The sequence below is a fragment of the Rattus norvegicus genome, chromosome 1 (assembly GCF_036323735.1).
Source record: "Rattus norvegicus strain BN/NHsdMcwi chromosome 1, GRCr8, whole genome shotgun sequence".
Classification (NCBI taxonomy): domain Eukaryota; kingdom Metazoa; phylum Chordata; class Mammalia; order Rodentia; family Muridae; genus Rattus; species Rattus norvegicus.
The window spans coordinates 35,527,835-35,553,396 of NC_086019.1; the positions used below are offsets into that span (position 1 = coordinate 35,527,835).

At 46.8% G+C, this 25,562-nt stretch overlaps 1 protein-coding gene and 1 non-coding gene across 3 annotated transcripts in view; one reads left to right on the forward strand and one right to left on the reverse strand.

Moving 5' to 3' along the window:
- The window catches only part of Srd5a1 (steroid 5 alpha-reductase 1), a 33,985-nt gene extending 12,921 nt beyond the window's left edge, over nucleotides 1-21,064 (forward strand). Inside the window, exons 3-5 of one of the 2 annotated variants that reach the window (NM_017070.3) lie at nucleotides 2,988-3,089; nucleotides 9,838-9,988; nucleotides 19,306-21,062. In NM_017070.3, the coding sequence (NP_058766.2) occupies nucleotides 2,988-3,089; nucleotides 9,838-9,988; nucleotides 19,306-19,372 (320 nt within the window). In that variant the 3' untranslated portion in view covers nucleotides 19,373-21,062. Of the gene's footprint in view, nucleotides 1-2,987; nucleotides 3,090-9,837; nucleotides 9,989-19,305 lie in introns of both variants that reach the window. The other variant, XM_039101160.2, reaches the window with a different exon arrangement.
- On the reverse strand, nucleotides 17,312-17,441 carry LOC120100362 (small nucleolar RNA SNORA24). Its single transcript, XR_005500128.1, has one exon. It is a non-coding gene; the product is annotated as a small nucleolar RNA SNORA24 (small nucleolar RNA).
- Nucleotides 21,065-25,562: the final 4,498 nt, after the last annotated feature.

Here is a 25,562-nt window from a genome sequence, read left to right on the forward strand (position 1 = left end):
AAGGAGAGGATCAGAATTGAGCTCCAAGGACCTGCTCCAGCCCCCAGAGCCCATGTGTTCCTGGGAACCCTCTCAGAAGCATCCTGAGGTTTGCTTCTCCCCCAGGAAATGCTACATTTTCATCCCAGTGCTACACTTCTTACTCTACGTCCTGAGCAGCAAGCAGTAGTCAAGCCACAGCTTAGATACTCTCTTGTCTTAAAATTCCTTCCACTAAACATATATAGGAGTGTGTGTGTGTGTGTGTGTGTGTGTGTGTGTGTGTGTGTGTGTGTGTGTCTGGAGGACATGGCATCCTGCTTGGGAAGGCATGGGAGTCACTCATCATGCTGTGTCAGCAGTTGGGAGGCAAAGGGAGGTGAACTCTGCTCTCTGACTGGCTTTCTTTTATTTAACTGAGGACCCTGGGCATCGTCTCACTCCAGTTAACCCGTGCAGACTTGTCCAGGTATTTGTTTCCTCTGTTTCTGGATCCTATCAAGTTGCCAATCAGTTTTTAACCATCTCAGATACATTTTTAAAAGGCTTTTAAAATTCCATGAGTTAAACTCAGTGCATGTCTTGGATGCACACACAAATGCTAGTTTTCTTCCTGCCTCAGCACTGAGTAAAGCTAGTCTTTTAGAAGGGAAATGGGGTAAACATGGAATCCAGACTGTCTGCTTTCCTTTGTGACTATTTAAAAGCCTTACCACAGTATTTGACATGTTTGGAAAAGCATAAAATTTCAGTGGTAGCATCAGGATGAGGAGACCCAGGACCCTGTTCCAAAGAGTTTGTTTACTATGAGAGGGCATCCCAGGGCCCGGCAAATTCAACGGTTTCTTGAGTGCACACAGCACTGATAACAGTTGCAACACCATTTGGCCTTCACATTTTTTAATATCTCAGAAAAATCAGATTTGCCTTTTGATATCAGAATAATTTTTTTATTGTTGTTATAAAGCAGAATTTTGGCATCTTGCCTTTCCTGGTTGAAAACAGCTGATATGATACATATGCTTTTCATGATGATCTCTTCAGAGAGCCTCTTTCCTCACCTCCATGCAGAAGCAGACATGAATGTATCTTTAATAAAGTCTTGAGTGCCACATCCTAAAAACAAGAACACTCCTGAGCACGCTAAGAAACACCCCAGGGAGAGAGGCCTCATAGGTGCTGGGTGGAGGGCTGTGAGAGTCCCTGTTTGTAGCTCCTGGGGACGGAAGCTAAGGGATGAATGGCCAAGTGTCTGAGGAGAGCTGACTGGGGGGACTGGGCAGAGGTTAATGGAATGAAAGCCAGAGATGTGCACTACTAAGCAAGAAGGAAAGGAAAGAGGAGCAGTCATGATCCTAGGATCTAGACCTACTCCTTAGGGATAGGATGTATAGCCAGTATTTGCCTCTTTTTATATGGAAGGAAGACTATGAGTATTTCCTCATGCAGCTTCCTGAGGAAAAGGGGAGATAAACATACGTGTGGGCAAGCTCCCCTGTCCAGGTCATACGTGCAGGCTACTTCCCCTGTCCAGGTCATACGTGCAGGCTACTTCCCATGAGTTAAACTCAGTGCATGTCTTGGATGCACACACAAATGCTAGTTTTCTTCCTGCCTCAGCACTGAGTAAAGCTAGTCTTTTAGAAGGGAAATGGGGTAAACATGGAATCCAGACTGTCTGCTTTCCTTTGTGACTATTTAAAAGCCTTACCACAGTATTTGACATGTTTGAAAAGCATAAAATTTCAGTGGTAGCATCAGGATGAGGAGACCCAGGACCCTGTTCCAAAGAGTTTGTTTACTATGAGAGGGCATCCTAGGGCCCGGCAAATTCAACAGTTTCTTGAGTGCACACAGCACTGATAACAGTTGCAACACCATTTGGCCTTCACATTTTTAATATCTCAGAAAAATCAGATTTGCCTTTTGATATCAGAATAATTTTTTTATTGTTGTTATAAAGCAGAGTTTTGGCATCTTGCCTTTCCTGGTTGAAAACAGCTGATATGATACATATGCTTTTCATGATGATCTCTTCAGAGAGCCTCTTTCCTCACCTCCATGCAGATGCAGACATGAATGTATCTTTAACAAAGTCTCGAGTGCCTCATCCTAAAAACAAGAACACTCCTGAGCACGCTAAGAAACACCCCAGGGAGAGAGGCCTCATAGGTGCTGGGTGGAGGGCTGTGAGAGTCCCTGTTTGTAGCTCCTGGGGACGGAAGCTAAGGGATGAATGGCCAAGTGTCTGAGGAGAGCTGACTGGGGGGGACTGGGCAGAGGTTAATGGAATGAAAGCCAGAGATGTGCACTACTGAGCAAGAAGGAAAGGAAAGAGGAGCAGTCATGATCCTAGGATCTAGACCTACTCCTTAGGGATAGGATGTATAGCCAGTATTTGCCTCTTTTTATATGGAAGGAAGACTATGAGTATTTCCTCATGCAGCTTCCTGAGGAAAAGGGGAGATAAACATACGTGTGGGCAAGCTCCCCTGTCCAGGTCATACGTGCAGGCTACTTCCCCTATCCAGGTCATACGTGCAGGCTACTTTCCCTGTCCAGGTCATACGTGCGGGCTAGCTCCCCTGTCCAGGTCACACATGCAGGCTAGTGCCCCTGTCCAGGTCATACGTGCAGGCTACTTCCCCTATCCAGGTCATACGTGCAGGCTACTTCCCCTATCTAGGTCATACGTGCAGGCTACTTTCCCTGTCCAGGTCATACATGCAGTCTACTTCCCCTGTCCAGGTCATAAGTCCTGTTTTCTGTTCCTGTCATGGTAAAAACACAGATTGAGATCACGAATGAGGTCAGAGTGTTTTGGGGAGAATGGGTGTCCGTAAGCTTGCTCAAGGAAACAGCCAGCACTGAAGCACGGGCATTGCCGCCAGCCATGGCTCACACTCAGGCTGATGCTGGTACAAAGGATTGTGGTATGCTGTTCAGTTGAGCATGGCTTTCTTAAGTCCTGCCAGTTATTAACTATAATCATCTTGTTTATTCTTCAGGCTTTGCCCTGTGGTTAGTGGGCATGGTGATAAATATCCACTCAGACCACATCCTGAGGAATCTGAGAAAACCAGGGGAAACTGGATACAAGATACCCAGGGGTATGTACCGGGGGATCTCTTTGCTCTGCACGCTGCCTGCCTGCCTTCCTTTCTCAGCTCTGCGAAATCAGCGCCGTATTTACCAACTGAAAGTTTTCATCACGAACCACAGTTAGGTCTGGCTTCTGGGCAGGTGATTAAGCATCTGTCAGTGTTTGGAGGCCCAATAAGTAGGACTTACAGGCCACTCTGGTACTTCCTGTCCAGCACTGTGTCCAGCTTCTTCTATCAAATCTCCCTCTTTAAAAGCTATATAAAATATTGGATGAGACTTTTTGTTTAGAAAAACTTTTAAAAATACATTGCCTGGAAAAGCAGTCACGTGCCAACAGCATCTGAGTGTGTGGTGGAGTTCTAAGAATCCGCTGTGACCGTGTATAACTGCTACCTCCTCTTGCTCATTTACAGCCCAGATCCATGGCCCTTGCTTCATCTGAGAAGCTCGGAGCTGTGGGTTATGTTCCCTGTGGTCTAGGTGTGGTACATTCACTGACCTGGCTGTAAAGCCCCAGAGGCACCTGCCTTCACCACATCTATACAGCCCTCACTGCAGTATCATGCCCAAAGGAAGGGATATTCTAAAGTCATGGGTCCCACGAGGAACTAGAGCACCATGTTTAAGAGTTACGCTGACACAGAGAACTGGATGGAGGTGTCACTGATGGGTAAACTAGGAGAGTTTTGTGGATGAACCTGAAATATTGATAAAGAAAGCACGTGAGGTCGACTAATACCAAAAATAAGATGTCCAGTTGTGTGACAGGCTGCTGTGTGACTCCTCCCACCCCCCAAGGCAGGGCACCAATGACTGCTGGAAGAAAGGATTCTACTCCAGTCTAGAGTCATGAGCAGGTGGGTTGGTTGGTGTGGTTTACAGGAGCAGGGGTGACTCAGAGGCAGCTGGGCCCCCCACAGCCCACCCCAGCCAGGGTAGTGACTCATGAAAGCCACATTGCTGGACTTACCCTGCCTGACTTGCCCACTGGCAGCTTGACGGGCCAGAGAGTCTCTCCTCCCCAGTGGTAACTATTGCCTTTCTAGCGTGAGAGGTACACCCTGTCAACCCTGTTGCTTTCAGGAGTTTCCTGAGCTGTGTAAGCGTATAGAGTGATTTCTCAGTCACATGCCCTCCTCTGTGTGCGAAGGTTTCACTGTGAAGGAGACAGCAGCACAACCCGGGTGTAATGGGAAGAGGGGCAAGAGGTGAGGGATGGGAGAGGGCCGTTGAAGTTGTGAGTGCTTGTGAACTCCACAGGAGAGTCCAGTGTGACTTTCTAAAGGAGAGTGACAGGGACTGCCCCTGTCCCTATCTCCTGGCTCCCACCAACATCTGCATGATAAGCACCTGATTCCAGCCATGGGAGCCAGATACAGGGAACAAATAGAAGGATGCACAAAGTGCCCAAGCCATCACAGAAGTGACAGGTTCAAGAAACACCACATCTAAGAGACTCAGCACACCTCTCTCATCTCTAGAGCTAGTTACTGAACAGAAAGTAACTTGGGGAAGGATTTGTTTTGGCTTGCAGTTGAGAGGGTGCCGAGAAGCATGGCAGCAGAAATGGCCAGAATACTTCACAGTAGGAATCTGGAAGCCGAAAGATCTAGGGTAAAATCGGGAGTGGGCTAGAAATACTCTGAAAGTCTACCCACCTTGACAGCCATTTTCTCCTAAAAATTCTGTGAGCTGCCTGGATGGTGCCAGGAACTGGGGACAAAGTGCTCAAACACATGAGTCTATGGGGGACACTTCATAGTCACTGATACTCATAGAGTCCAGAGATGGCAGGATCCCTGCTTCCGTTTCCCAAGGATTAGTATCAAAGGCATGTGCCATCATGCCAAGACTCTCTCATTTCTTGATGTCAGTTGCAGATTTATGTCCTAAACCTGTCCCAACATATTAACAAAAAACCTGAAGATCAAGAAAGAGAAAGTAAAGAGACCCTCACTGACATACTGTTGAGGAAACAGCAGTGAAACCTGTCTGAACAGGAATGCCTCTCAGGGAGGAGAGGAAGCTGCAGCTGACACCCCACCCAGTGCGGTTTGTCTTGGGGGTCAGAATGAAGAGGCTGCAGCCTCGGTGCCTATTGACTGGAGCAGAGTGCTGCCTGCGGATCTGCTTTCACCCCACAGTGAGGACTAACCGCCCCCTTGTCTGCAGCAGCACCATCCCCAGAGGCCAACACAGCCCTTAGAACAAGCTCAGCAGAGATGCAAAGGCTAATGTCTCCCAGACAACAAGAGATGCCACGGCCACGCAGGAAAGGTCAGGCCATCTCGTATACAGATCGTCATTTCTAATCTTTTTGGGGAGGGACACCAAGAACAACAGCCGAACAACCAGCAGGTCCCGCCGAAGGACGACGTCAAAGATGGAAAGGAAAACAGAATCAAATGAAGTCTGAGACTCAGTTCCATGATACCCCCACAAGCAGGGGGAAGCCCCTGGATGCCCTCAAAACTGAAGTCAAGAGAGCATTGGTGAGGAAGCCCGAGCCTCACGCCTGCCATTCAGAGGAGCTCCGCACACATTGCAGGAAACAGACAGAAAACCATTGGCTACACCCGGACATTCCTCTGCTTGGTGGCTGTTCAGATCCTTGAGTGCCCCCACCCCCAACCCCCACCCAGGAGGAAACAAAGGCTTTTTGCCCTAGCATCCCTTGCATGCACTCTGTTGGTGGTTTTGAAGACCCAGGACACGCGGGACGAGGTGTGACAGCTGAGTCTTGAACTCACCCCCTCGCCAAACGCTATGGATTTCAAGAGACTCTTTGGCCGCTACCTTCAGCACAACCACATTTTCTCCTATGCTAGGTCTGTGCTCAGTGACTGAGCCACGCCCTGCGGAGTCATTTACCAGAGCCAGCAGTTACTGTGAACTGTGCCACCGGCCAAGGCCAAACGAGGTGGTTTGGCAGGTTGGTGGCAGAATCTGGAGGAGATATGGAGATAGGATCCCAGCGAGTCCACACTCGCAGCATGCAACTTGGACAAAGGGCAAGCACTGTAGGTTATAGGTGACAGCAACAATTCACTGGGTTTGTTTTGTTCAAAACGTTGTAAAGAGCACATAAAAGCTTGATTGGCTGGTCAGAAGGCCCTGGGATCTGCCTGCCTCCATCTCCCGAGATCGGAGATTGTGGGATGGGGATCAAAATCAAGCCCTTGTGCTTACAAGGCAGGTGACTGAGCCATCTGACCTGATCGTAAGCTTTATAAAATTAGCATATATTAATGTCTTGGCAGTGCATTCATTTGTGGCATGTTATACACACTTGTCACGCACTCTTGTCACATGCATCCTGTGTCTTAAAGGGGCAGTACCTAGCAGAGTGTCTGGGATGTTAGTCAGCTGTGCGCTCACCCACCCCCGTTCCCACCCCCACATGTTTCCCCCAGAAAGTCACTTCTCCACACTGGACACCAAAGAGAAAGATCACTTAGTGTCCTGTTGCAGCCTCACTCCATGTTGGGGTGGCATTTGAAGGGAGACTGCAGAGGTGCCTAGTTCGAGGAGTCAGGGTTTTGTTTTGTTTTGTTTTTCCATTTTTCATCATCATCATCATCATCATCATCATCATCATCATGTGGGTATGTGTATTCGTATGTGTGCAGGGCAGACACATGTCACCTCACAAGTGTGGAGGTCAGAGGACAACTCATGGATTCAGTTCTTCCTGCCAACCTGTGGGGTCAGAGGGTTGGACTTAGGTCATCAAACTTGGTGACAAGAACCCTCAGCTGCCTTTGACCACACGCCCAGACTCTAGTCCTCCTTTGCATACTAGCCCCTCCCGCAGCACTGCCTATACCCTAAGTCCTGAGTCATATCCCTAAGACACTTTGGTTTTCCTGCAGGATCTTACATATCTGGTGCTGAGGTAACAGTCCCGTGCCACCATGCCTGGCTTATTTTCTGTGGTGGCAAGTGAGACAGTGTCATCCCAAGAAGCATCTAAAGCAACACATGATCCCCACAACCTGCTGGGCTCTGACCACAGATGCACGAGGACAGGAATTCTAAAAGTGCAGAACTTGAGATGTGCACACGCACACGCGCTACAATTTAACCCCTAGAATTTGAAATCATGCCCTTTAATTGTACGTTAGGTCACAGACCCTCTTTGGGACTTGGACCTGACTGAGGCAGTGAGGGAATGGAGGAAACACAGGCATAGATAGTCACACAGAAGATCTAGGATCGAGACAGGACTACCTGACGGTGAAAGCACAGCCTCCAGAAGCTCATGACATTGAATGGAGAGCTGAGGTCATCGCACAGAGCTGGTTCAGAGGTGGACTGTATGAAGTACAACCAGACCCAGGAGGGAGGTTTAGCTGGCCTTGACAGAAGGCTCTGTAAGGGAGCAGTCTAGGCTGTAAATATCTGTGGGGAGAAAGCTATGGTAGACATTTTCTACACACACTGTCAATGACCACACAGGGACCAGAGAATGGCCTTCCCAATCCTCTGAGCCTCAGCCAGGGAAGGCGTTGCCACTCCCATAAGACCAAGACCCATTGACTTGACCATGCCCGTGACAACACATTCACTCAAGACTCCGGGCTTCCTAGGCTCTGTACGCCTTGGACACAGAGTTAAGAAGCCCTACTGTACTGTGCTTAGTACCCTCTGGCAACCAGCAGCCATGTATATATGTATACATGTGTATAGTCCTACCCAGGACCTTGCGTCTAGACTTGCCTCACCCAGACGATATGGAACTTCCTCACCACCCCTGAAACTCTGTAAGAGCCACAGATTCCCACTGTGTTTGTAGCAGAGCCAGGCCTGGGACAGGGCTCTATGTGTTTCAAAGGAGTGGGTCTGTACATGAGACTGAGCTTTGTCCTCACTGTTGGAGGTCCATATCAGCCCACCACTAAGCCAGCTACTGCTTGGCTATTATTCTGCACTCCCTGTGGCCGCGTATGTCATCTCTATAATTGTAGACTTGTCGGAGAAGCAGACAGGCATGGATACAGGGATACTGACCCTTCCAAAGTTGTGGTTGAAGGAGTCCGACTGTAGCAAGGTGTCTGTCTCAATGGATGACAGTTAACAAAGGGCTCCTAATTCTGTAAACTTCTCCGTTTTGTTTGAGCTGAGACAATTCCAGTAACTACAATACTTTGGTTCCTAGAAGTTGATTAACCTGTGTCTTTCGACTTTGGCTGCCCTGCCCCATGAACTTCCCAGGATGCAGTAATGGCCAATTGACAGAGGGTTGTTTGTTGTTCACTGTTTATTGATCACTACTCTCTACTCCTGGGTTACACCTAGCAGTGGCCAACCCCAGGCCAAACAGGGAAGCTCTCAACTCTCGAGTGCCCTGTATTACAAACCTCAGTGTGCAAATGAGCTCTGATCCCTACTGACTCTTCTCTAGGTTTTCCTCCCAAATAAGTCGTTAGTACCATACTGTAAGTTTTCCTGCCGTGTCTGTCTCTCTTCTCACCTTCTTCCTCTCTGGTTCCTGTTCCCAACCCCCAGACTCCATTCTCTTGAGCGCTCTCTGCCTGCCTCTTCCCTTTGAACTCCTGGCATCCCCACCATCGGACTTAGCTCTGGCTGAGCTTTGAATTTCCTTCCTTTCTCCAGAAGCTTCTTTTCTAATCATCCTACACGTGGACACCTCAAAAACCATGGTGCACAGCTCCCCAAACAGAACTGTGGGGCAGTAAAGCGGCCTCTGTCCTCTGGCTAAACAGAGCTGTTGGTTGGGGGACCTGTCCTCCTTTTCTGTTAGGAAGACTCTCATCCCTCCTTTCAGGCATGGCCCAGCAACCGTCTAACTGTCTAGACATTTTTTGACATGTGTCCTAACCTTTCTACTAAGGCATAGGCTGGCTGAGGCAGTGCATGGCTGCTGTTTGCCAGAGGGTACTATGCTTAACTCGCACATGGAAGCAGTCCTCACATCTGAGGTGTCCTTCTTCAGTGCTCTCTCTCTCTCTCTCTCTGTATCTCTCTGTCTCTCTCTCTGTCTCTCTCTCTGTCTCTCTCTGTCTCTCTCTCTGTCTCTCTCTCTCTCTCTCTCTCTCTCTCTCTCTCTCTCTCTCTCTCTGGTCCTCCTCCAAATAAACCCTCCTGTCAGTCTCCCAGACCTGACCCCCTTCTCTAGAAACTGCCACTTCTCCTTCCTGTACACCGCTTTCCAAAATCTGCCACTAAAATTTACTACAGAAAAGAGCTGTTTCCAAATCCTGCAGACAGAGGACAGCAGCTACCTTGACTGGCTATCCATCTGTCTTAGCAAAGCTCGTTTCTCAACCTGACTCCCAGCAATGATCTAATCCTGCAATCTTTACCTGACCTCTGCCTCCTTCTCCTCAGACACACAGAACAGCTTGTGGCCGCTGCCCATGTCTCCTCTGACAGCCTCTGTGCCAAACCCTCCCACCCCAGATCCCAACCACAATTTAACACCTGAGTCACCTCTCCCCTCCTCCCTGGCCAACCTAACACCTGAGTTGTCTGGCTCAGAACCAGGGGTATTCACGGAAAACCAACCACTCCTCTCCTGTAGCCTTGTGTAGGAGGTAACATTTTGCAGAGCCTCCCTCCCCCCATAAGGGCTACTGTCCTAAGTCCTGTCATTCCACCTCATAAAACCTTCCAGTCCATATCCTGCCAGGAACTTTTTTTCCCACTGGAATTTATGTTCTGCACACAATTCCCAGAATCCTGCTAGGTACCATTTATAGTGATGTTTCCCTTTTCTCTCCTTTCATCTAGGAGGCCTGTTTGAATACGTATCTGCAGCCAACTATTTTGGGGAGCTCGTGGAGTGGTGTGGCTTTGCACTGGCCAGCTGGTCCCTCCAGGGTGTAGTGTTTGCACTGTTCACACTCAGCACACTGCTCACCAGAGCGAAGCAGCACCATCAGTAAGTTTTAACACATCTCTGCACTCTAAGTTCATTATTAGACGTCAGCATAACAATTTCTGGGCTACACTTTGGGAATGCTAACATTAACTCGAATTGCTAATCCCACTGCATAAAAACCGAGAACCCAGAAGCAGGACTTGCAGCTTTGAGGATCCTCAGGTGAAGAGGGAAGGTCAGACATCAATCACAAGAGCCAGGGAGGGGGGCCTTAGTCACTATTCAGTTGCTGGGACACCATGACCAAGGTGGCACTTATGAATGCAAGCATTTAACTGGTAACTTGTGCACAGTTTCAAAGATGAGGTCCATCCATTATCATCACTGTGGGGAGCATGGCAGCAGGCATGATGCTGGAGAAGTAATTGAGAGCTACATCTCCATCTGTAGGCAGAGAGAAAGAGAGAGACAGATAGACAAACAGACACCGGACTAGGCAAGGGCTTTTCACACTTCCTCTAACAAGGCCACAGCCCCTAATCCTTTGATAGCTCCACTTCCTGGTGATTAAGAACTCAAGACCTCCTGAGCAACCTCCAGAGAAAGACAGGTGTAAAAAAACACTGCGCACACCTGCAAGGAAGGTCATGAAAAGGAACGTGCACTATCAGATGCAATGTCCTAGAAGTGCAGTGCAGAGAACTGCTGCTTGTCTGTGGCATTGACCTAACTGTAGAGAGGGAAAAAGTAGCAGCTTTGTCCATCAGGATGGGAAGAGCCTGGGCTGGGAATCTGTTGTGTGCATTCCAGCTTGGCTATTTTATAGGGCTTTCCCTTTCTCCTAGTGATAGTTCAGAGCCCCACCCTCACCCCGTGCCTTGCGGCTGCCTGACCTTGAAGGAAGCAAACAGTCATCACAGGAAGAATGCATTTGCTCTCCTGGTCCACTAAAACTGCTACTCTGGTTCCCCTGCAGCCCCTTCTTAGATAAGAACACTGACTCCTGTCAGGGAATAGGGCAGTGACTGCTGTAGCTGCTTCATGCTAAGAAGGGGCGGAGTCTACAGGTGTTAGCGGTATATCTAAGCTCTGCCCCACAGTTGCCTGGCAACAGCCAGGTGTGCCTGACACTACAAAAGGGGCTGCTTGCCCCCTCTTCTTGCTGTCATCCTCTCACCCCTCTCCCTTCTCTGCCAACTCCCTTCCCCCCTCTCTACCTGCTTATGGCCTGCCTCTACTTCTCTTCTCTTCTCTTCTCTTCTCTTCTCTTCTCTTCTCTTCTCTTCTCTTCTCTTCTCTTCTCTCTCTCTCTCTCTCTCTCTCTCTCTCTCTCTCTCTCTCTCTCTCTCTCTGCCTTTCTCTGTCTCTACTACCCCCTCAGCTCCCCTCCCCATGCCCTGAATAAACTCTATTCTATACTATTCCATCTTGTGGCTGGTCCCTCAGGGGTAGGGGATGCCTCAGCATGGGCCTGCGGAGGCACTCCCTTCCCCCACACCTAACTACACCTCCATCAAACATATTCCCTTTCTCCTTATCTTTTTATAAAACACAACATTTGGTGCTGACAGGGACATGGGTCTTAAAAAAAGAAAGAACTCTTAGGTGGCCTTCTGGGGCTGCTCCAGGTGGCTTCGGTAGAGATTGGTCAGGCAGTGCATCTTGAGCTCTCTCTGCAGGACCATCTGTAGAAGCCAAGGGGTAGAAGGACTGGAGACAAGAATGCTAGTGGCCATTTTAGTGTATCCCAGAGAGTGATGAACACTGGCATTTTATGGCTGTTAGAGTGGCTAGTTTCACAGTGAGAGGGACCTTCCAGAGAGAGAGAGAGAGAGGGAGGGGGAGGGGAGAGGAGAGGAGAAAAAGTTTTAACCACCACTTGACTATTAGGTTAAAACAGTGGACCGGTCTCTTGGCTTCACGTAGGTGCTGCTGTTGAATTGAACCCAGTGTCCAAAGAATATGATCCCTTTAACCTCTTAGAAAAGTATGCTACTCATTACACCCCTGCACTAACCTTTCCTGCTGGGTGTTTAGGTTTAAACGGGGCTAGGATCAATCATTTATCTTTTAGTAACTTATATTGGGTTTTACTGCTACGAAAAGACACCATGACCATAGCAACTCATAAGAAAGAAAATATTTAATTGGGGCTGGCTTACAGTTTCAGAGGTTCAGTCTGTTATTGTGGCAGGAAGCATGGCAGTGTGCAGGCAGGCATGGTGCTGGAGAAGGAACTAATAGTTCTACATCTTGATCCGCAGACAGTAGAAGGAAACTGTGTCACACTGGGCATAGCTGGAGCTTAGAAGACCTCATCCCCAGTGACACACTTCCAACAAGGCCACATCTCCTGATAATGCCGCTCCCTATGGGCCTCTGGGGGCCATTTTCTTTCAAACCACCATAGGCACCTTGCTTTCGGCCACCCTTTCTCCCTCCTTCTATCTTGTAACTTCCTGCTGCTGTGCAGCTACTTGACGGCGTCTACTGCCGAGCATGCCGTCTCTGTCTCCTTCGTGTCCTCCCCAGCCCCAAAAACAGCTGCCAAAGACAGCTTGCAGCTTGTCTTCCTTGTTTTTTCTCTCAAACTCCAATGAAACTGTCTACTGTCTTCCAGCCTCCGCCTGATGCACTGTTTAACTCTCTCTTGGTAAGATTGAGAATCTAGAGACCCTGATTTCCCTGGCAATGCCAAGAATGCCTTGTGAGTTTTTGCTAGTAGAGATTTCCTGTGGAAAACTGAATTATTTATTTCCCATTTCTGGATGCTTCATATCCAAATGCCAAGAGGGAACTTCTTGGTCCTGTTTTGTTAAAGAAAACTGCTTCACAATGGAGTTGGCCACCTCATGTTCAGTCCTGCCCTCCCATCCAGTTTCAGAAGTATGATTGACAGCTCATTCGTCCAATCAGGGATGAGCCACCATTTCGTATTTCCTCTCAAGTGCTGCAGATATAAAGAACAGCAGCTTGCCTGGACAAGACAGCAGCCGCTAGAGGCCATGGTCCCTGTGCACGATAAGCAGTGGCTGAAAATGGAGCTAAATCTTGGTTCCTTGGCTCCCCTAGTGCACCAATAGGCTAATGAGTAGGAGCCTCCCTGCCTCCTCCCTGATGCTGGCTCTGTCTAGCTCTGTGAACATAGGTGAACATAGGTGAATGAGGCTGGATTGAATAGAAACTGCCCCAGATAGACTCAGCAGATGTGGCTCCTGGCTTATCTCAGAGTTGGTGTGGTTTACTAAAGGAGAAAACTGGGGGGTGATGAGACACTGAGCCATGAGTAAGATATGGAGATCCCATTGTTTATTCTGACCTCTCCTGGGGACAGACTAGACTAGTGGCTGTTCCCTGCTGACAGACTAGCCATCCCTGTTCAGATAGACTAGGGAATTCAAGTCGGCAAAAGGCAACTCTGACCTGAGATTTTCCCTATCTCTGCTGTTCTGTTTCACATTAGATGGGAAAACTTCTAAGAATCCTCCAGGGTCACTACTTGGCTGCTTTCTCAAACACTGGGCCAAGTTAGACAAACGAAAAAACCCAAGTGTCCCCTGGGATGATTCCCTTGCAGGAGAATTTGGATTAGTGGGAAAATTTGGATTAGCCTATATTCACACAGCCTTCTCCTTAGTGGAGTCTAAAGACAGCAGAAGGTATTCTAGACTTGCAAACGGTCGATGACCCCAAATCTAACAGGAATTCTGGGTTGGACAGTGGTGAAGGTGGGGGTACATTTGTCTGCTTCTCCTTGAGCAAGGCCATTTGCTGCAACTCACCTATGACACATGAAATTTAAAGACCTGTCAATTCCTATTCCCAAAGAATGGCCCAAAGATGGAGTAACCTGGACAAATTCATATCCCTTACAAGGAGGACGGACCGGTGCTCCAGGCGCAGCGAGTTGTGCGGGATTCAGCAGGATTCTGTTCAGTGTAAATCACTGGCTTTCATGTATCTGCCACTCCCACTCATTCAAAGCGAAGGCCACAACTGTAGAGATCACTAAGACCGCCTTGTATTTTCCGTAAGGTTTATTTAGCAGTTTATGAAGCCACACGGAGTAACTGTACATAGGTGGTATCATCTTACTGTGCAGTGGTGTTACCTACCACTGTCTTCCATGCCAAACAACGGCATGGTCTGAGCCGTGAAAACTTCACAGAAGAGCATACGGCTAGGCTGACTGACTATCCTGTGCTCTTGGTTTATATATCGCAACATGGCTGGATGCCTTTCCAGAGTGAAAAAAGAAATCTGGAAAGTTAATCATGTTACACGGGTCTGAGAGAGTTTTATGACTATGCAAAAAAAACTTTTTTTTAAAAAGATGTATCTATTATATATAAGAATACTGTTGCTGTCTTCAGACACACCAGAAGAGGGCATCAGATCTCATTACAGATGGCTAAGAGCCAACGTGTGGTTGCTGGGATTTGAACTCAGGACCTCTGGAAGAGCAGTCAGTGCTCTTAACCGTTGAGCCACCTGTCCAGCCTGCTAAAAGCTTTTATGCTGACTAGATATAAGCTAAAGTCATCTGAGAAGAGAGAACCTTAGTTGAGAAAAGACTTCCATTGGCAAGCCTGTAAGGCATTTTCTTAATTAGTGATCAAGAAGGGAGGGCCCAGCCCATTGTGGGTGGTACCATCCCCGGGCTGGTGGTCCTGGATTCTATAAGAAAGCAAGCTGAGCTAACCATGAGAAGCAAGTCAGTGAGCAGCACCCTCCATGACCTCTGCATCAGCTCCTGCCTGCAGGTTCCAGCTGGACTGGGTGATGAACAATGATGTGGAAGACAAATCCTTTCCTTACCAAGTTGGCCATGGTTGTTTCATAACAGCAATAGTGACCCTAAGGCAATGGGATATGCACACGGTCACAGCTTAATACACTGTCGTCAAACTGCTTAAATCAGTGGATTTAACTCTTCAGAACAATTATTAACAGGGCTGGCTCTAAGAATCAAAATTTATTTCTTCGTACAGATGGAAGAGTTTGTAAAAGGAGAAAGGAGCCAGAAACTCCTGCCAAGCCAGGGATCCTGATCCCTAAGTGGCTGTGATTCTAAAAAGGGGGCTTTGAATAAAAATGGCGCCCATAGATCAGGAGGTGTGGCCCTGACAATAATGGGCTAAACCTCTGAACTGTAAGCCAGCTGGCACAATTTTCCTTTGTAAGGGTTGCTGTGGTCATGGTGTCTGTTCACAACAGTAAAACCCAAACTAAGGCAATGCCCAGGAAAATGGGCTTATGCTTTGACCTGATGTCTAAAAGAAAGAAAAGAAGGAAAAGAAAGACTTTTAAACTCAATAAAGTGAGCAGGCTCAGCAGACTGCCTGTTAGTGGCATAAGCAACTGCACTGAGGGCAGGGTTCTCAAAGGGATAGTGTGCTATCTCGTCAAGGGGCAGTTGTTCCTCCTGTCTCTTTACCGTGTCTTTAAATGAATGTGACTTCCCGAGGGTCCCTTGGCCAGGTGACTAACAGTCCCAACTGGATGAACTTTTAATGAATGGTGTACTCACTGGAGTAGATCAGAATGTAAGGTCCCCACCCAAGGCTAGAGGTAGATTACATTCCTTTGACTAGGAGCAAATCACTTTCTTAATGGACCTGGACAGAACCCTGATACCTCACAGTGGACTCTAAAGCTATGGTCACATTTCCCCCATAAGAATAAGGAGCCTTAAAATCACTTAGGAGACGGGCTCCTTGAGAGACTCAGCAGAGGGATTTCTAATTCCAGACCTGCCAAGGTAACATAACAACATCCTACACCCCACCCCCAAAGGAATAATTACTTTGTCCTTAGCTTTCAAGGCCAATACTTTTGAACAAATTCTAGGCTGACATATATGTAGAGAGAGAGCGCTCAATAAACCCAACAGTCAAACCATCTGATAAGTTACTGAGAAGAAAACACCTGAAAGAGACAGTCCCAGCTGTGTACTTACTCATTGCAGTGTGGCAGAATGCTGTTGCCTGGCAGTGAAACTGTAGAAACAGTGCAATTCCAGTTTATAAATGCTTGCACGGGGCTGGAGAGATGGCTCAGTGGTTAAGAGCACCGACTGCTCTTCCAGAGGTCCTGAGTTCAATTCCCAGCAACCACATGGTGGCTCACAACCATCTGTAATGAGATCTGATGCCCTCCTCTGGTGTGTCTGAAGACAGCTACAGTGTACTTACATATAATAAATGAATAAAATCTTTAAAAAACATACATCATATAAATGCTTGCACGGACAGCCGACTCCTAGGACATTAGCTGTTGTAGCTTGCTAATACATGTACTCTGGTGAGAATAAAACTTAAAGAAGTGTAAGGGGAGGCTGCCTTTTTCAGGAGGCCAAGCAGCCATACTTAATTAGCACAGCATTGAGTGTTTGACAGGTCACACTGATAGGTCGCAGTTCTCCAGAACGTGGCAGAGCAGATACAGACACACTCTTGTTTGTTCATAGTAAATGCTTGCACCTAAAGGTCAGCCGTAGACAAAACACTGAAATCTGAGAGCGAGATTTAACTACCGTAATGCTGCCTACTTACCAGTTTAATGGCCCTTTAGAAACCACCTCAGTGGGGTTGGGGATTTAGCTCAGTGGTAGAGTGCTTGCCTAACAAGCACAAGGCCCTGGGTTCGGTCCCCAGCTCTGAAAAAAATAGAAAAAGAAAAAAAAAAAAAAAAAAAAAAGAAACCACCTCAGCGTGTCCTCGGGATACAGTGATGGGATTTTTTTTGCAATAGGGATTTAGAAAAAGGAAGACAACAGAGTGTGTTGTGGATCGCTGGCCGTTCCCACCACCTCTCCAGCCCAAGACTCAGAAGCGTAGTCTGTGAAGTCCAGCGTTACTCCAGCCCTCGAGACAGAAAGATAATAAGTCCCTGAGTAGGGCCTGCTGTGGAGGGGCTAGGAGCACAGGGATATTCGGAAGTCATACACACACTAGCTCACTGCAACACAATTTCAGGACTGATTGGCATGAACCATACAAGATGGAGGGAGGCAGACGTGGAAGTCATAAGAGACGGCATTTTGAGGCGGACTGTGATTTCAGTAATTTAAGTGGAAAGGCTTTAATTGTGCAATCAACGCATCTCATTCCTGACTAGCTAATGATTTTTCAACAAGTTTTACACCACCTTTAGGCTAATGACCTTCGACCACATAGTAGCCAGAGGTGTACAGCATCCCTCAGACGTGTGCCAGGTCACCCTACCAGCGTTCACCGTCATCTTTGCTGGCTTGTGCTCTCCTGGTTATTTTGCCCTTGCCCCTCTGGGTCATTTTCAGTAGGCAGCTTCTAGAAGAACCAATGTCCTTCATCCACACGGGCACCCTGTTCAGATATCCCCAGGGCATCTTTTTTTTTTTTAGAATGTTACTTGCTCAAGTCAGAACCTGGAACCAATGAAATGGTGACAGCTTTGCCAATAACAAGAACATGCTCTTCCATGGCTAGGAAGGGAGACTGCCACAGGAGGCAGGTCCCAAAGATACATGGATAGTTTCACAACCCAAAATCCAAGTTAAATCCCAGAGGTGTCACTCACCATTTGACCCAGCGGTGGCCAACTAGGCGTGGCGCAGCCTCACATCATATCGGTTTTACATGGTGGCCGGCAGCTAGCCTTTACTACATTTCTGCAGAGTTGACGGCCTGCGGCCAGCGCCATAACCGCCCTATGGCTCCCGCATCTTGGTCGCTGGCAAATAGGGCCCCCAAATCATTCGCACAATACAACTACATACAGCTGTCCAAAGAGCAGCAAAAGAGCTCCCCAGGGCATCGTAAGAAGGAGCTGTGTGAGGCAGCCGAGCCCCTGGCAGGCCTTCAGCACCTGTGAGTGTCCACAGTCACACTGGGAAATGGGTCCCTTGACTGCACTGGCAGCCATTCATAACCTCTGGAAAAGGGTCCCATCCCCGAGTTTCATGCCAAGGAGGTGACAGGAGATGCAGAGGCCCTGGCCATCTTTTTGTCGTTTTTTCCTATTGTCTAGATAGCATGTGACAGCGACTGTGGTGGCCGAACCCATAGGTTATCATTTCTGTGTTTGTGGACCACAGTTAGATCGACCCAAAGACAGCAAATAACGCCTCTGCTTCTCTTCCCAGTCCTTGTCTCATATTTCTGCTACACTAGCAAATAATCATTCCTTTATCATCTTCACTCTGCTTAGCATCTTCCGTGCCTATGGAAGCTTCTTTTTATATACCATTTCTAAATCTTATAAAGGAAAAAGTGAATTTCCGTAGATGAGGCTTCATGCGCCTTTGCTCAGTCTGTCTTCCAGCTCCCAGACTCAGGCCTCCAACCAAGCCTCTCAAGTGGCTACGGCTCCTTCGTTCCCACCCTTTCTCTCTGCCTGTTTGGCTATCAACCTCCCGAGCTGGCAGCCCATGTTGATGTAATTATATCAAAACTAAAGATATCATTTGTTTGGAGTGGAAAGCTGAATTTTGGCTATTACCAACTGTATTTTTTTTTTGTTATTGTTGTTTTTGAGTGAATGTATAATCCTAGCTAGCCGATATAAAGCACGTGCAACCCAGGTCTTCTATTTACACACCGTAAGCCTAGCTTGGGCGTGTTTGGAACCATACTAACCTATTCCCCAGCTATGAAATCCCTTGTTATTTGCGGTTCCTCCTGGTCATGGCGGCCTCCTCCACCTCCACCTCCATCTTCTTTCTCCCTCTTCTTCTTCTACCTGCGACCCCCTCCCTCGACCCTCAAGTCTCACCTTTCACCTTTTCAGGCTGTAGCCTTTTATTGACCAGTTACATTGGGGAGCAAGGTTCAGAGCATCCCTTGGTGTACGTGAGGATCTGAGGGTTTGGAAGGAGCAACCTTGTCCTCGGAATCCAGTGTTTAGCATTACAATACAAGCAGCACCAGACCAACATACTTCAGTCTTTAGTATACATCAACAACGTTCCTTCCAAAAGGAAAGGTGAATTTACCCAGGCCGCTTCTGAGGCACACTCCAGATACTTGAAATTGTTCAAATAGGGACAAAACTACACTTTAAACATCCCTGTTGTTAAGAAAACAAAACAAGAAACTTAGGGCTGACAAGCTGTCTCCGTAGCCTAAGGCATTTCCTGCCAAGCCTGAGAATCTGAGTTCAGTGCCTGGTGTGTATGCAGTGGAAAAAGAGTCAGTTCTCAGAAAGTTGTCTTCTGACCTCTACACACTCACCACAGTGTGTGCATGTACACACAGACACACAGACACACACACACACTTCTAAAATGTAAAAAAAAGAAGCCCGTGGTATGTCTTGCAGTCACCTTTGTCAACTTCTTCACAAATGCTTAAGCCTTGAAATGAATCGGCTCCGAAATCTTTTCTCTCTCGTTTCAGGTGGTACCATGAGAAGTTTGAAGATTACCCCAAGTCAAGAAAAATACTGATTCCATTTGTGCTTTAGTGCTCTGTTAGCGCTGTTGCCTCCCATGAGCTGAGTCTGTCTGTCTCCCTGGTGACTTTGCTCTGAGCACTTACGAATGAATTGTTTTCCTTAATTCTCCTGCAGCCCCTTTCTCAGGAAAGGCTGGGGGTGGGGGGGTGTCGTCCCCTGGTAAAGGACAAAGCCAATGATAAACTAATCCACCACATGCAGTTAGGGGCTACACTGCCTGCTGGATCCGAAGCAGGTAGCCCTGAGTCATTATGGCGCTCTCTGACTTCAGCAATCAGCAGCCCTTACAATCCTGCAAGGATTCCACCCAAGTCAGCAGCAGTCACGGGCCTCCTTCACTGATGTGTGTTCTGCCTGCTCAGCCCCTGCCACAGAGGCCTGGAGGTGTGGGAGTGTGGCCTAAGCACAGTCTGCCATCCTTGACCGCAGACCTCTTGGACCCACCCCCACTCCCTCCAGACACTGGTAAGAGAAGCCTTCCTGCAACATGTCCTGTCCTCAGGAGGTGAGACAGCAGAGTGCTTCCATTCACTCGATGACCCCATTTTTGCTCTTCCTTTGGGCTAGAATTCATTAAGGTCCTTAAAAACAAAACAAAACTTTTTCTTAATAGTACAAAACAAAATATCAAAACAAAATTTGTTATTTTGAATGCACCCAAGGACCAATCATGTCACACAAAGAAAGCTCAGGGCTAGCCTGGGCTGTGTAGGGAGACCCTGTTTGGGAAAAAAAAAATGAAGATAACAACCAGCTAACTGTCCAAAGAAGTGACCGCAGTAATAAAAGACGCCGCCCACACAGGCACCAGCTTGGGAGAAAGATGTGCGCCTGGGATTGTAAACCCACTGTTGCTCTGGGCAGGCTGAGGCCCACTGGTGAAGAGCCATTCCCACCCGACCCATGCACACTGCCTCGGGGCAGCGTCTGCACTCACCTCTCACCCGCTGCCACCACAGCTAAAGAACAGAACGGATAGAACTGTGTGCTCTGAACCCAGTGAAGATGCCGCATGAAGACCTGCAGGCACACCTGATGGCGTGCACGGTGCCCACCACTCGCCTGACTCGGACCATCTCTGTGTGCCCGTTGCCACCTCTGTGTGCCCTTTCCAGCTGGCTTTCCCATCAGGGCTTCCTCAGCTCTTCTGCTCTCAGACAGAAACTATTCTCTGTTCCTCTGGTTCGCAGAATGTCTAGATTTGACCCAGAAAACTTCATGACACAGCTACTTCATTTTAACAAAGAGCAGTGTTTAATGGGGAACTACCCTTCAATCCTTTACCCTCCCCTTTTCTGGCCAAGTAACTGCTTGAAAACCTAAAGCACTAAACATTGTAGGTCTCCTCTCAAAACCTCAGGCCTGTCTGGTGTGTTCTGAAACGTTTGTGTGGAAGGAGATATTCAGCTGAGACCCTGGGAATGTTTGCTGTGAACTTGACCTCCCTTGGAGGGCATGGTGCTAGATAAACTTGGAACCTAGGACTCCAGGTTGCTAGGCAGATGCCCTGACACTAAGCCACATCACACATTAGCTCTGTGATGCCTCTTTCTTTATGAAGGACCAAGCTGCCCACATACTAAGTGAGATTAATTTAAGAGGAACCCTGTCCTAACACTGTATACTTCATTCCCTACAACTCAACTTACTTGTATGAACCATGATTGTTAAGGAAATTAATAAACTACATTTATAAGTACAGATGTATTATTTGTCTTCATGACTGGTTGGCACCATCACCTTTTTAGTATTCAGCCCTGGAAGCTCACTTCTTTCCCAGTGGTGGGTGGTCCAACCCCCTTTAATACCCTAGGTGAGGGTGCATAGTTAGAGACCCTTTCATGGTTTTAATTAAGGTTGTTAGATATTCAAATGAAAATCTGTCTCAACAGGTTTTTAAGTGGAACGAAATGAAGCTATGAATGTTTCTGGCTTCACCTTGTCAAACTACACTGCTAAATTATCTCATGCAGGCCAGCTTTTCCTGACACCACCCTCGGATTTCTAGCCGAGCAGCTTTCAAAACTGTTCCATGTCTGTCAAAGTGGTTACATTGTTGCCATTTGCTGCTTATGTCAGCAAGAATGTGGCGGAAAAACATTGGGGATTCTCTGGATTCCCATGTGATTTGGGCATATGGCAATATGAGTATTCTTTTATTTCCTTGCCTGGTTACTGATGTCTTTCCTTGCCTGGTTACTGATGTCTTTTCTACCTTAGCCCTTTGGATATTTTATTTCCCCTTTTTAAAAATTATTTACTTCATGGGTAAAAATCATTTACTTCGTGGGCAAGCAAGATGGCTCAACCAGTAAATGCATTTGCTGCACAGACTCGGCCGCCTGAGTTCAATACCATACAGAGATGTAAGGGGAGCATCAACTCCAAAGCTGTCCTCTTAGCCTAACTCACCATGCACGCCATGGCATGTGTGTGCTACCCCTACAGTAATGAGTCAAGTACCACTTACTTAATTTGAGATTTTTTTCAGATCTACTTAATACAGAAAGGAAACAAGAAAGGATTCTACAGTGGGTGGGAGAATATGGGTGGTTAGAATACACCTTCATTGACACTAAATTACCTTTTTAAAAAAAATGTGAACATGTGAGTTTTGCCTACATGTATATCTGTATACCACATACATGTAGTACCTATAGAGGACGGGAGACCATCAGATCCCTGGTACTGGAGTCACAGATGATCTGAGCTATCATGTGGATGCTGGGAATCAAATACTGGTTCTCAGGAAGAGCAGCCAGTGCTCCGGAAGCCAGTGCTCCGGAAGAGCAGTCAGCTCTTTCACCCACTGAGCCATTCCTCCAGGTCCAATGTTTACCTTTTTATATTTTAACCTAAGCTACTGTTGAGTTTAACTTTACCTTGGTTTTTTGACTTTGGGTGGGTATTTTGTTACACTCGCAACTGCCGGAGGACTGCACTGCTCTGTATGGGTTTACTTAAGTAGAATGGTTTAAGGTTTGGGGATGTGTGTTTCCTATAAATGAGACCCTCTTTTCCTCATCATAACACTGTTCCTATGGGGCAGGAAAGGACTCCAGTTCAGTTCCCACCTCATGACCACCTATAACTGCCTGCAGGGGTCCAATGCTGTATTCCAGTCTCCACAGACAACTGTCCGTGTACACACACAAACAATAACACAAACTTAGTATTTACAAACATTTATATATTTATGTTAAATACCCTCCAATTTTAGCTTTTAGATTAGTTATTTAGGATAATATACTGAGGATACTTTTTACCTCTCATCGATTTGGAGTTTTTATTTTGAATTGAGACAAGTATCCCAAGCTGCCCTTAAACTCCATCCTCCTGCCTCAGCGCCTTAAGTGTTGAAATTACAGGCATGTGCCACCATACTCAGCTCATTTAGGTTTTTATATGAAAGGTTTTTTCTTTTGTCCTTTATCACGTGTGGATATAGATTATTTTCTGCAAATTTTCTTTGTAGATTTTTTTTCAGCTTGAAAGTTTCTAAAGTTTATTACTGGACAAACACCCTAGTTTAGACATGAGCAAGTCTCCAGGTTAAAAGTGTTGAAATCTAGCTTTTGGACTAATTGATTACCACAGTTCAGTCTTGCCATTGTGTGAATCATTACAGACCCAGATTCGTTTTCCTCAAATGCCTTCTCTTAAAGCTGTACCTGATTTTGTTACCAGTGTTTATACGAATCCACTGAGCAGTAGGACAATTTCTTGGCCAGGAATTGCTTGATTCTGAAAGTCTTGTGAGACCACACGGTGAGAAGCCGAGTCCAGCGTAGTGCTCACAATGAATGGTGTGTGTGTGTGTGTGTGTGTGTGTGTGTGTGTGTGTGTGTGTGTATTTTTGTTTTCTTGCTAACCTGAAGAAAGTTCACAGTTTATAAAAGTGACAGGGCCACATCTTAAAGTTCGTCGTGGTTGGTTCTGTTGTCGTTACTTCAAATATATTTTAATTTTCCTTTCTAACTTGATGTATCTCCTGTGTCTAACGCTCCTGTATTTTTGATGATAGCCCTACAACCCTTCAGGCTGTGCTTTGTAAACCCCTCCTCTTATGAGTCCATACCTCCAGTTGGCCACTTCATGACTTCTGCTTTGGTAAGAACATTCTATGGTGGGTTGTTGTTTTTTTTTTTTTTTTTTTTTGATAGACACACATCTGAAATTAACGAATCATTTTTATACTTGCCTTTGAACTTTTAAATGGCACTCATTTTAGTCGTCTTTAACAAATAAATGGATTTCGGGCTGGAGAGATGGCTCAGAGGTTAAGAGCACTGTCTGCTCATCCAGAGGTCATGAGTTCAATTCCCAGCAACCACATGATGGCTCACAACCATCTATAATGAGATCTGGTGCCTTCCTCTGGCCTGCACGTGTACATGCAGGTGCAACACTGTATACATAATAAATAAATCTTAAAAAAAAAAAACAAATAAATGGATTTCACAGACAATAAGCAGTTCATATTTTTTTTACTAATCACCACACTGAAATATTAAATGTTTCTTTTTACTTTAAAAAAAAAGATTTCTTTGTATTTTGTGTGTATGAGTGTATTGTCAAAATGTGTGTCTGTGTACCATGTGTGAGCAGTGCCCAGGGAGGCTGGAAATGGCTTCAGTCCCTGGACTTGGAGTTACCGATGGTTGTGAGCTGCCATGTTGATGCCGCAAAACAACCCAGGATCCTCTGGAAAAACAGCCAGTGTTCTTAACTGCTGAGCTTCTCTCCAGCCCTCCCTTTATTATGTTTTACAAATTCTTTCTCTTACTATCTATAATTTTGAAGAGTCTTTAAACAATTGACACTGGCTTTTCCTTTTGAGAAATGCCTCAGACTATCCACACACAGAGATCAGCCCGGCAGACGCACTTGCCATGCCTTGCCGTGTTAAAATCCTGTAAAAGGATTTACATATAGAACATCATCATGTCACGTGCATTCCTGCCTCTGGCAAAGAAACTCGAAGCCCAGAAATCAACTGTACATTAGTTCTCAGGGAAAAAGCAGAGAGAGCAACTAGGCACCCACCCAAGAGAGGCACAACCTCTCAGGCTGGTGTGAGGAGAGCTGAGGAAGAAGGATTTTGAATTCAAAGCTATCCTGAGCTACATGGTGTGTTTTATACTGGCCTGGCCTACAGCATGAAGCCCTGTCTGGAAAAAAATTGACATACTGGTTTTTTTAGTGGTCATTCTATAATAGTTAGGTACCTTCTACCTCACTGCAGGACGGCCTGGATGAGGGTCCCCGAAATCCACTCCTGCTCTGTTTTGCATTCTTTCTTAAGTGAGCCATGACACAGTCACCATGAAAGAGGAGGCTCCTGGAGGAATGTTACTTTACAGATGTGGCTGCAGAGACTGAGTGAGCACCAGCCATTGGTCATCTGTGTGGGACAGGTACTATGAGACACTTGTAACAGAACAGACAATGAGCAGATGTTTCAAATGAGCTGACTAAGAAAGATCTTGTGCAAAAAATTAACCAAATTTCAGTAATAATAGAAATTGTTTATTTTCATTGTGTTTCTATGTTGTCAGTTGTGAGCACCTATGGGAGATGGGGGGATGCTGGCACACACATGCTTCGCTATACATACAGGGATCAGGACAACGGCAGGAGCCAGTCCTCACTTCATGGCTTGAAACTGGGTCTCTTTGTTGCTTTTCCCAGCTTGGTCCAAAGCTTCTGGTGCCCCAGGTCTGGCCCATCCACCAGTCTTCAATAAGCCAATCAAAGGTCAAATAAAAAGTGAAAATCGGAAAAGGATTCATTTAATATGACCACATTGGGAAGAGAGACAAAGGTCCAGTTAACCAACCCTGTCAAGTTCATCTTAGGAGTCCTGAGGTAAAACCAAGGAGTTAGGTTTCTGCACATGTAGGCAGTCCCGTCGAGGGCTGGCCCTGCCCTCCACTGACCCACCACTGTCTGAGTTTTCACTCATCTTGTAAGGCACTGTGACAAGCTATTACACCCTCAAGAACCGTGAGGAGCTGAAGAGGTGACTATGTTGCTTCCAGGGGACCTGGGTTCAGTTCCTGGCTCCCGCACTGCACCTACAACACTCTGTAGCTCCCATTCCAGGAGATCCAGCTCCCCCTGTTGGCGCCACATGCATGTGGCACACATGGACAACTTCACCAAAACATCTACCATGATAAATAAATGTACTTTTTCC